Raw genomic sequence first — 12,112 nt, forward strand, 5'->3', positions numbered from 1 at the left:
CATAATATTATTGACTTAAACCAGTGATAAATTTGGTCCTCTGCCTAGCACCAAGAAGATTGTGTAGGAGCAGCAGGGAGGTTTTGATGACCATGATTCTGTCCTCTTATTTGCCACTTAGTTCACTATTAGCTTTCATGGTGGTTTATGTTCTTTAAAGACCTGCTGTGCAGTCACATCAGTTAAAGAAAATCTTGCCATTGAGTTCTCATTCTTTTCAGTAACCCAGGCAGAATGACCCTCAAGGACTAAAATGCGTAGCATAAAACTGAATCCTGTTGGGTTTTTAAGGGCTGAAAACAGCCATCAGGCAGATCTGCTAGATTCTGTTGTTTATCTTTTTTTTATTTATATCTTTAAGTCTAGAGCAAGGTTAGCCAGTGATATTGCAGTCAATTTGATACCTTATCATTGGTGGGAAGGGAAAAGTGGAATTATAATTCACACCTGGGGACATGAATAAGTATATTTTAACACACAGCAGTTTTCCCCTTCCCAGTCAAACTTGTGGCTGTGAAAGGATAAACTCAAGTGTTCTTTTTTTTTTTTCTCCTTCCCCCCCCCGAGTTTGACAGTCATAACAAGGGGATTAGGCTCCCTTGAGAAGACTCTAATGGTAAGAGGATAGGGGCAATGTTTCATATGCCTGGGATCTGACACAGCTCTCAGCTGCCCTGCAGAGGCATCGCTTTTCATTAAAGATTCCTCACGTATTTAATGTTCATTAAGTATCACAGCATCTCTGTGAGTTAAGTGTCGTGCCTGGTTTTACTACTGTAAGATATATAGAGAAGTACAGAAACTGGCCTAAATCTGTGTAACTTGGAATAGGAATCATAAGTCTTCTGCAATCTCTGAGATAAATGGTTTTCCACTCCAGGAATGACCCAAGTAAGTGCCATGTAGTTACGGTCGCATCTAAGCGCTGTGCAGGCACTCACAGCAGAGGGTTCAGTATCTCAGAGTAGATCTGAGGTGTGATTTCCTACTCTCCACATGTTTCATCTGCCAAGGAAGCTCATCATTTTCACTAATGCACAGACACACGTAAAACCTTCTGAAGCCAGAAATCTTCCTGCATTGCCTTGAATAACAGCTCAATTTCATATAAGAAAAATGCAGAATGTTGAAACTACCTGCTGAAGTCCAAACTTCAACAGTCCTTGAAAGCACCTTACCTGGTAAAAGATGATACTTCCCAAGGCAGCACAATCTCTAACTCAGACAGTCCATGGCAAGATGATGCACGTTACACAGCACAGTGGGCATTTCTCATTTCTTCCCACAGCATTGGAAAGAGCATAGATCTATCCTGTGAGATTCAAGGCAGATGAAAAAGATGTGAGACACCAGAATATATAGAGAATGCTTCTAGAACAAGAAAAAAAATGTTAAGTATTAAAATCTAGATCTCCTGAACCTGGTGGGAAACTTCTGCAGCATGTAAGAGAGGTTAGAAACTTGGACGAGGATGAAAAAGTGAAATGACTGACAGAGCTCAAAATAAAAATGCATCTCAGCAGGCCAGCCCAAAACCTGGCTGCTTGTGAAAAGAAGCACATGGTAATAAGGATCATTGGCTAACTGACTTATATAGCGACATGGTCATGAAATTTCACTGTTACATTACTTTTTCCCAAGTAAAATTTATTCAATAGCTGTGTAACAGTGGTGAGACAGAACATAGTTCTACAGTCCGGAAAATGCCTCCTTCCTCCTGTAAGGGAAAAGAACATGGAGCATAGATCCTGTTTGGAAAAGCGAGCACATGATTATGTTAGCAGAGGCTGCAAAAAGCTTGTTGGTTCTTGCTGTAAGGCATTGGAAAGGAGGAGGTCTTTCCAAGAGACGTCTCTTTTTGGAGTGACAGCGAGGAGGAAGGAAGCAAATGGATAAGCGATGCCTTTGTGGGGACCAGTCCTTCTAGGAGAGTTGGCAAGGATATTGGTTCAGATGTTTGCTTGAGAGCAAATCAAAGCCTACCGAAAGAAAGGGAGCCTTAACTTCACTATCATTCCTAAAGGAGTAAACATGAAGTTTCAGCCTTCGGAAACTCTGTGAGATTGTATTTTGCCATTGCTACTTGCAGTGTGTGGTGGCAAATGACCATCATGTAATTGGCACCAGCCAACTGAGGAGACTTTCCTCAGCTGCTCTGCATCAGTGAATATTAACAGCAGAACACCCTGGTAAAGTGTGCTGCGTTTATACTTATCCGTCACCAAGAGTATTGTATGATAATGTCATTGAAAAAAGAAATGCTTGTCACGAAAACACATTTTGTTTTTAATTCAGATGGCCTTGAAACACATTCTTGAAGTTTCAGAAGTCAGTGTGGGTACTAGCAAGGATTTCTGCTGTGCTAAACTGTATTTGTTGTTCTGTAAGTCTGCATGGGTGCAATGCAACATTTCAGCCTTTGTTGGATGGCTTGTGCTCACTTCATATCCCTTCCAAAACTTCTGTCTATCTGCAGAAGGCTGTGCCATGCCCTGTAACACACAATAGTTACAAAGTGCTGGTGTGGAGAAGGAAAACTTCTCCACCTGGAGCCTGCAACAACTGTAGATGGGTGACCATTCCACATCATGGTCAGAATCCCAACTGGGGTGGGGAGATGACATCAGAATCATGTGGGTATTGTCCTTCAGGAAAATAATGTACATAGCACCAATTGCAAGATCTTTCTACAAGGTGTTTCAGAGGTGCGAGTTCGAGGGGTTGATTTGCCGCCTCCTGTGCCAATGTATCCCCACACCTCTGAGCAGTTCTTATCAAAATTATAGTACCCACCATTAAAATTAAGACATTTACAGGAGGAGAGCTAGCTCTAAAATCTGAGCTTGATAAATTTCTGTGGCTTGTTCTGAGCAACATAGCTTACAGACTTGGAACACAAAACTCCTCCAGGGACTCCTAGGGGCTCCTAGGGGACTACAAGAAAGATGAGGAGAGACTGTTCATCAGGGCCTGTTGTGACAGGACAAGGGGTAATGGTTTTAAAATAGAGGGAGGTAGATTTAGATTAGATATTAGGAAAAAAAATTTACAATGAGGGTTGTAGAGCACTGGAACAGGTTGCCCAGAGAGGTGGTGGATGCCCCATCCCTGGAAGCATTCAAGGCCAGGTTGGATGAGGCTCTGAGCAACCTGATTTAGTCGGGGATGTCCCTGCTTCTTGCAGGGGTGTTGGACTAGAAGACCCTTGAAGGTCCCTTCCAACCCTAACTATTCTATGATTCTATGACAGTCCAGTGGCATTGCAGGCAACAACAAGGATGGGCAGACAAACTGTAACTTTAATTCAGGTTCTTACTCATGTGCCCAAAAGTTTTGTTACTAAAGTGATTCCATCTTGAATGTGTTGCTGCAGGACGTGGAGGACGGATTTGCCAAAGGGCATGTGCATGCTGGTTGCCATCTCTGTGGAGCATGAAGAGGCTCCTCTTTTGGGAGCTGTGCGAGCCGTCGTGATGGACTCTCAGTACTTGATAGAGCCATGTGGCTCAGGAAAAGCCAGGCTGACCCATATCTGCAGAACTGACCTAAAGTAAGTATCCTGCCTGCACAAAGCAGATTTCTGTTCAGCAGGGCAAAAACCTGCAACTCGAAGAGGGGAGGTGTTGGGAGCAGAGGACACGGTCAATGTGCCTTTGCTGCTTTGGAGTCTTCCTGTAGTCTTTTCTATCCACCAAGCTCATTTCTCTGCTCAGCGTCTACTGCTGTTGTGATGTGATCATAGAAATAAAATCTGGTTATTTGATTACTGCAAGGGAGAGCTTCAGAGTGCGCTTACAATGACAAGTCTTTGAAGTCCCCACCACCACTGTGGGCAGCGGGGAGTAGGAAGCATGGCGAGCCCATTCCTGCAGTGCATTTTTTCTTGAGTATTTGAGTTTCTCAATAATTCCCTTTCCATTTCTTCAGAGGACATTCCCCAGAGTGGTACAACAAAGGCTTTGGACATCTGTGTGCAGCAGAAGTTGCCAGGATCAGAAACTCATTTCAGCCTCTGATTGCCGAGGGACCAGAAACGAAAATCTGAGGAAGTGTTCCTGGGAGCATGTGAGCATAAATCGGGGTCTGGCAGGGAACAGGAAGGCTGAAAGTAAAGATCTTATTTAAGCTGCAGAAATCTGACCAGACCTGGGTCTGTACAAAGGTGAAAGAGGAATTTTATAGGAAAGTTCTTTTACTCTGGAGACTTCACCTCCCCCCACCACATCCCTTCTGTATTAATTTCAATTATTGAAGTAAACATTTCTTCAGAGAGCTTTTATCATTATTATTTTAAAATCAGGCTATTGCCATTACTTGTGTGTTACAGAACTCTGGTATTTAAAGGCTTCTAAGAAGCATATTTTAATTGTAAATAACTTATGTACAGTATGTATATATTTATCTATATTATATCTATCTATATATATGTATATGTATAAATTAATTATTTTGTATATAACTCAGTGCAAATCACTTGCATCAGTCGGTCCTTAAATGAATCTGTCACTTGTTTCTTCGTGTGTCACTACTACATAAGTTGTGTTTGCTATTATCACGGGGCAACTGGGCATAATCCGTGTGATAACAGAAATGCCTGTTCTCAAATACGTTTCGTGTTTGTGTACGCTGTGAGAAGAAGGTACCTGGAAACAGATGTAGGAAGAATTAAAAGAACTAAGGAGGAAGGGAGGCTACTGTGTGTTTAAAAATAAGGAGGAGTGGATCAGTTTCACCAAATAAAATACATGGAAATGTAATTGAGATAGACATTTTGAAGGCCATTTATATTCAGCTGCAGAAAACTTGTGTACAAGGTGTTGAAAACTTACCTATTGCCTTAATTAATGGTATATCTGCTGCTGGAGAACCTCACTCTGTTCATAGTAACTGCTCATTCTTGGAGAGTACAAGCTAACGCTGTGTGTACTGAGGTGTCTGGAATCAGACTGGTAAGTTATTAAGCTGTAAATCTTTTTTTTTTAGCATTTTGTCTAGATTTTGAGTACGTGTTTCTGTGCCATTCTTTCCTTCTCCCATAGAGATGGCGAATTTTTAAGAAACTCCAAAGCAGATTTTCCACATCCAGTGGCCACAAAGACGTGCAGATAAATACCATGCCTTTTAATATTCTAACTATACAGATAAATAAACTTTTTTAAAGCTTTTAAACACATCTTGGAGATGTAAAAGACTAAATGCAGACTATGCTTGGAAAGATTGCTTTTATAGTAACAGCAAGCATTTTCATATTATATTGCACTGATCTGCATGATCCTGCCTCTGTAGGCATTGGTGGGAGCAGGACTAGCCCCTGAGTAGGAGGAGTAGGAGCTGTTTAAGCCTATTGTATCATTTCATTGTCAGGGACCTATTATTTTGCTAATGGAAGAATGCTTTAAAAGTAATAATAATAATTTGTCGACATTACCTTTGAGGCAGGGTTCTGTTTTGTTTTTAACTAACCCAAGACCAAAAATTATATTACATCTATGAATCAATAAGAATGTACAAGCCTGTTAATACTGTTCTTCATTAATCGCATTTGTTCACTTTCACTTTATTTATTGCTGCATAAACCAGCTGAGTCATTCGTAGCCAGTGTTTTAGCTCAGTCCTTCCAACAAAATCCACAAAGATTTAGTATGAGGTCAATTAAGTGGGATGAATTTCCTATATGAAGCTACAGAGTAAATGGAGAAGTCTTTTCATGCAGTGGCACGGCCAGTGCTTTGAATCTGCCCCAGGTATGGGGGCTCTGGAGTGGACCGTGTGCGGTCCTTGATTGCTGCTAGAGCACAGTTCCACGTGCCATCATGTGCACGTGTAAGGGCTGTGCTGGTGGGGTCAGCCCTGCAATTCAAGGAAGCAAACTGGTGGGAGCTTGGGATGGACAGCGGCAGGGTGACCTGGGCAGGGAGCAGCTGGACCCCAAAAATGTCACTGTTATCTTCCCCGCTGTGAGCTGCCTCTCTTTCTGTCTCACGCATGTGGTGTTGTACAACTGATTGATAGGATCAGGGAGGTTGGCTGCCCGTAGGCTCCTGCCTTGAGTTTATGGCCAACAATAGGTGCAAGGTGCAATTATTGCATGTTTTTAAGTCTTAAAGACAAGGGGAGCCCTCACACCCTTACATGGCTGTGTTGAGGTCTGGCTGCCCACATCCAGCCTTCCCAGGAGCAAGCGGGAGCTTGTGAGCTGGCGGGGCGAGGCCAGTCCCCTGGTTCCAGTGGGACTGCCATCCCAGAAAGCGGCACTTCCTCCCCAAATGCCTGTAGCCATGGCAGCAGGTTTTGTGCTGGCTTTTTTTGTGAAACATGAGCAATTAGAGCACTTCTGCTACATTAGTTTGCATAATGAATACACTAGTGCCTCAGTATTAATGGACGCAGAATTTCTGGCCCTAGGAATGGCCATTGTCTGACAGTAAATAATTTCTTAAGGAAATGAAGGGAAAACCCGGACAATGGTTTTATCCTGTCTGACAAGTCATCGCTCAGCTGGAAGGGGCTTTGTGCCACCTGCCACCGTTGGTGAGGTAGGGTTGTCCCCCTACCCTTGCAGAAGCCCCACCATGTTCCTCCAGCATCTCTAAGCCATGTATCAATGGAATAAGGTTTCTTTAAAATGCACATTATGGCGTGTCTACCGTTCAGCTACCACAGTATTTTGTATTGTTACATTGCCATTGAGAATACATTATGATAATTGCATTTTTAAATGTTATACTCATATCAATACCTCATATTTTTACCTCATCTGTTGGTATCAGTCATTAGTTGTAAATAAATAATTGCAGAGTTGAATAAATTTGCATACACTAAAGAATCACGTTTCCTTTGTGCGCTCATTTAATCCATTGGCACAAGAAACACAATCTGCTGTGCACTAAGCTGTTCTGATATGGAACTTCACTAATTATTTTAGGCCTAAAATTATATTGTTGTCCATTATACTCATCCTATAGTGTCCTGAATTATACAAGAGTTTCATGTCAAAGATTATGTTTTCTAAAGAAGCCATTAAGCTAGGATGACTGGCTCAAGAAAGGTCCTCAGCAGTGTTGAGGCCCCTGACTCCCACTGAATTCAGCCATGTTTCTGGGTCAATGTTCTTGTTAATAATCTAAGTCTAGGTTCATAGGAGTGACCGTGGAGCTGGGATGCTGAATGTCGGGTTCACATTATCAGACTTCAGCCATCTCAACTTCATCAAGCCACTGCAAAAGAGAAAAAAATGCAACAGCAGGATAGTGATTTCTGTGGTTTGTCTTGCACATATCTACAGATAGAATAAATGTCTCTTTGGGTGGGGCTGTATCTTTCCAACTCTCACCTGAATTATCAAAAGAAGCAGAGTCTCAGAAAACAGGATGCTGACCAGCAACTCAGCTATAAGAGACCACCTAGGAGGGGATAAGCCTTTATGTTCCACCGTTCAGGAAAAGCTCAGTATTAAACTTCGGACTGAACGTAAGCACTTTGCTCCAATTCTCTGCCATGGCACAGATTGTCATGTGTATAAGTCCATCCTTTCTTGCAAAAAAAAATACAGTATGTGATGTGGGCTCCTTCCCATCTCTCCCTCTCACCCACCCGCAGCAATGTCAGGACAAACAGACTGTCTTAACCCTAACAGCACTGATAGTATGTGCGGTCTTTATAATATTGAATTCTTGGGCACTCATCCTCTTCACAGCGCCTTGCAGGAGTCACCAGCAATGCATCCCTCTGATGCAGTTGCTCTGCAGAACTGGTGTGAGCCTTGGAGGGTCGTAGCATGCCTAAGAGATAGCAGGTGCTTGTTAGGTGAGAGCACAGGCTGAACGTAACTGACATGACTGTGAGATTAAAATACTGGAAGAAACACCCAGGAGACTGCTGGAGCCTGCAAATCAAGTGGGAGAGGATGGAAACTGGTACTGCTGCTTCAGCTCAATAGTGACGTGGAAGAGCTGGGGAGTGAACACAGACCTTGACAGACAGAAAGCAGCTCTTAACTGGCACGGCCCACTCACCATCCCTTGGGGATTTAGCATGGCATGGCATGGCATGGCATCCTTGCCAGATGTGTGTGTCAGTCACAGCTGCACAAGGGCTTCATTTGGATGGGTGCTAGGCCCAGCAGATCATGTTGTTACAAGCAGCTGCACCTCATGGTGTGCCAGGACCAGGAATACGGGGCATCAAACCCCAGATTCAGAACAAAGTTACTTCCCTAAAACTTAAAATTTAAATTGTGACCCTCAGCATCATGGGTCACTCAGCTACACCATGTAGAAGGCCAACATTTTTCCCCAAAGCATCAATGGATGAAGAGCAGATCCCACCTAGCACTGTGTGACTACAGACTGTTCCGTTTCAGTGGGCAAGAAACTCAGCTCAGCAAACACACAAGTACATGGAACTTGACCGCTCACACAGCGCAGAGCTGTGGGTCTGGGTTAATAAGCAACAGGGAAAATATTACAACACTGCAGACAACTATTTGCCTGTCTTTTATAGGCTCATATTGGGGAGGGCTCACACACTCCCAGATACCTTTCCTAATCCACAACGGGACCCAGACACCAGAGACTTTATGACGAAGGTTAGCATCTCTTGCAGAACAAGTAACCTGCATGCTTATCTCCTTCCACCCCTTTGACTCTGAAACTGGGGTCTCTATCCCACTGCTGACCTCCCACTCCCCTCCATTGCTCTCTTCAGGACATGGTTTAGTGGACATGATGGTGTTGGGTTGATGGTTGGACTTGATGATCTTGGAGGTCTTTTCCAACCTTAAAGATTCTATGATTCTATGATTCTACTGCCTAAGCCCAGCTCGAGGCCAACGTGCCCTCCTCCCCACTCAGTCGCAGCATTCCCATCTGCAGGTTGGGCTCCAGCCTGCACCCCACTCACCCAGCGCAGGCTGCATGGAAGGATCACAGGGTTCAGCCTTCAGGGCAGGGTGATTGTGGCCGAGGGGGCCCCAGCTGCAACAGGCAGGAGTAAGGCACTGCCAGCCTGCCAGGGCTCCAGTCTGCAAATGTCCCATGTCCCACAGCAGGGACAAAATTCTGAGAAGAGATCGTTTCTGCTTTTCTCCTCCAAGAAGACAAAAGCGGGAAAATATTGAAGAGCCTGTAGCACAGCACAGGTGCTCCTCAGCCCCATCGCGGGGCTTTCGATCCTCTCCCAGGGGATGTGTGTCCGGCGAGACAGGGAGGCTAAAGGCAGCCATGGTTGGTAAGCAGTGAACTGCTCTTTACCCTGAGCAGAGGTTCATTGGCAGCAGCTTGCAAGGAGACAGGATGGGGTCCCAGCTGTGACTGCGCTTCAACAAGAAAATACCTTCTTCTGCAGCAGGAGATCCTGCTTCAGAGGAGACTGCCTGCCCTGCTTGGCCAGAGCAGCTGCATGGAGCTCCGCTGGCAGCCAGCTAGAGGATTATGGCTTATTTCTTATTCAAAATACTTGATTCTGCAAAAGGGCACCAGGGAAACTCATCCTAAAACTGCAGACTCTGCTCTTTCTCTTTCACCTGCTCGGGGCAGCTCAGAGACAGACACATGGCTGAAACACGGAGCCAGCACTTGCTACAGTGAGGATTTGCAACAGCTTGCGATTTATGGGAGCAAATTAGCCGCGGGGCTATCTGTCCCTCCCCAGACCATGCCTGGCATGCTTCTTGCTGGACTCCTTTTCCTTGAGAGGATAAATATCAAACTACTTACTTTTCTTTTTTTTTTAAATTAAATAAATGTGGGAACCACAGGTGGAGCAGAGGACTGTAACCCTCTCAGCAACATCTGCTGGGCAGCAGTGCCCTGCCATGCATGCAGGACAGATGCTAACTGGGTGCCTGCATGCCGCCTTATCCCAAACCCAAGCGGGCAGCAGCCCGGGGTCTGCCAGCCGCCTTGGCCGCCCCACTGCACCTCACCAACTCCAGCGGGCTTGGTCTTCACAGCAGTAGGACCAGACGCACCCCAGCTGATCTGCCTTGACGACAAACACTGAGTCCTCTTTTTTCCTCCAGGCTCTTTCAGTTTAGAGACTTGCCATGGCACTAGCTGACAGCAGAGAGTGTGTTGATCAACACCAAACACCTATCTAGGTGCCACACTGCTGGCTGTCACAAGTGAGGAGCCCACCATGGCTGTAAGAGCAGACTGCCCTGGGCACACAGCTATTCTGGTGTTTTGCTCACTCTTGACTCACTCCCAAGCAAAAAGGAATTCAGAAGTGGTCCTATAAAGTGCAGGATTTTAGCTCTTTAGCCTGGATTTCTCTTACTCTGAAGAGTCACATCCCTTTCCTCCTGGTCCATAGAGGAGAGCTCATGCCAGTCCCTTCCCTGGGCTTGTAGCATTGGGCTCATCACACATCTACTGTTTTGCAAAAGAGATAAAAAAAAAAAAAAAAAATTAGGGAAAACTTCCCATTCTTCAGTGGCTGTATTTGGGGTGAGCAATAGGGCTGCTGGTGAGTTACGACAAACTCTGCTGCTGCAGATGCATTGTGGCAGCATTGACAGCAACGCCCACCTGCAGGGTACACCAACAGCTCCCTCCTGGGGCCGTGGGACAATGAGAGCACCATTTCAGAGTCGACTTTTGGCAGGCCACCTTTTCTGCTTCCCAAGAGGCTGCAGATCCCAAGCCAGACTGTGGAACAGCACGGCACGGATGTACGCCCGGCTTTGCTGTGAACCCACCCAAACACAGAGTGAGCCACCACAGGTGTTTTTTTCACAGCCCCTTCCCAAACACTAACCAAACTCCATCCACAAGCATCACCTTCCATGGGGTTTACCCCTTGGCCATGCCGATTCCCAACCATGGCCTTACGTCTTTTTAAGCTGGGGTTTCCATCCAGTGGTCTGGTGCAGTTCTCTCTACACTTAGAGAGATTCCAAGGCCCTTGTGAATCAGCTGAGCAGTGACGCTCATCTCACTGCTGAAACTACCTGGACAGCAGTGGAAAAGTTTGTGGTTATTACCAATGCAAGTGAAAATAATACTTGCAAATAATGAAAAATTAAATGGGGATCAAAGGCTAAGTCAAAATACATTACTATATGGCCTCTTTGGCCTCCCGGTATTTCTTGCCTTGGGCAACCTTTCTCAGCAATCACTGGTATTTATCAGAAAAGAGATATAGTTATTGCATTTGGGTTTTTCAAATAATTGAGTAATTCAATCTTTTAAGTGCCTCTGAGATCACTTGCTGTAATTAAAGACAGAAGATGAATGACTGAAGTGCAAGAGCATTGGAGGACTTTAAAAATAAATGTGTCCTTGACTGCGTCTCCTGTGCATTTATATAATGATTATCCCACATTAATATGACCAAACAGATAAAAGGAGAAAATAATAGGAGCTTGGTTGCACTATTTTTCTTCCAGCCCAATAATAACCTATCACCAGCTGGAGGAACGTGCCTGTGAATACCAAGCAGGAGCAACCGCGTGCTGCTGCGTGCAGGACCCCGCCGCCTCCCGATGTGAGGTGCAAGGAAAGGCAACATCTGCTCACGGATCCCGCAGCAACGTGGCTGACAAATGCGTCACAAGTGTGTACCTAAAATCACAAACTTCCATTGGAATTGGACCGAAAGTCTCAGCTAGTGCTGGAAGAGGCAACTGCAACACTCGCAGCTGACTTCATGAAGGTTTATTTTCTCAGCTTTCGGAAATAAGATCCATTTGATCCCAGTGGAGAGAGGGGAGGCAGAAGGGTTGCTGCAAAGTAATAACCATCAATAAAAAAAATCTGTGAGGCCTGGGAACATTATTTGGTCTTCTAAATAAACTATATGCCCTGGCATACCTATTTCATGCCTTTAGCTCCCCGTTTCATAGCCCAAATGTAAATAAATACATGCCTGAAGGAGGAGGAGGAGGAGGTGAGAGAGCTGGAGCTAGCCCTGCTCTGCTCTTCAGGCAGCACTAAGCCCCTGGATCACCTGTCCCAGGCTGGAGGAGCAGCAGCCTCATACCCCTTGGGGCACCCTCTGGGCTGATCGGCAGGGCCGTAGCCTGCTAGGAAGCCCGCCTCGCCAGCTTGCTCCCTGCTCTTTCCTGGCAGGGCATCCAATGGCCTGCAGCTCGACTGTGCTATTGCCAGAC

General features: G+C 45.2%; 1 protein-coding gene across 9 annotated transcripts in view; it reads left to right on the forward strand.

Annotated features, from left to right (window-relative positions):
* The window catches only part of STARD13 (StAR related lipid transfer domain containing 13), a 302,655-nt gene extending 295,829 nt beyond the window's left edge, over positions 1-6,826 (forward strand). For all 9 annotated transcript variants that reach the window (XM_086771983.1, XM_086771980.1, XM_086771987.1 and 6 more), the window contains 2 exons: positions 3,374-3,550; positions 3,928-6,826. In XM_086771983.1, coding sequence (XP_086628109.1) covers positions 3,374-3,550; positions 3,928-4,045 — 295 coding nt within the window. In that variant the 3' untranslated portion in view covers positions 4,046-6,826. The remainder of the gene's footprint in view (positions 1-3,373; positions 3,551-3,927) is intronic.
* The last annotated feature ends 5,286 nt before the right edge of the window (positions 6,827-12,112 follow it).

The sequence above is a fragment of the Chlamydotis macqueenii genome, chromosome 1 (assembly GCF_036417535.1).
Source record: "Chlamydotis macqueenii isolate bChlMac1 chromosome 1, bChlMac1.mat, whole genome shotgun sequence".
NCBI classification, from domain to species: domain Eukaryota; kingdom Metazoa; phylum Chordata; class Aves; order Otidiformes; family Otididae; genus Chlamydotis; species Chlamydotis macqueenii.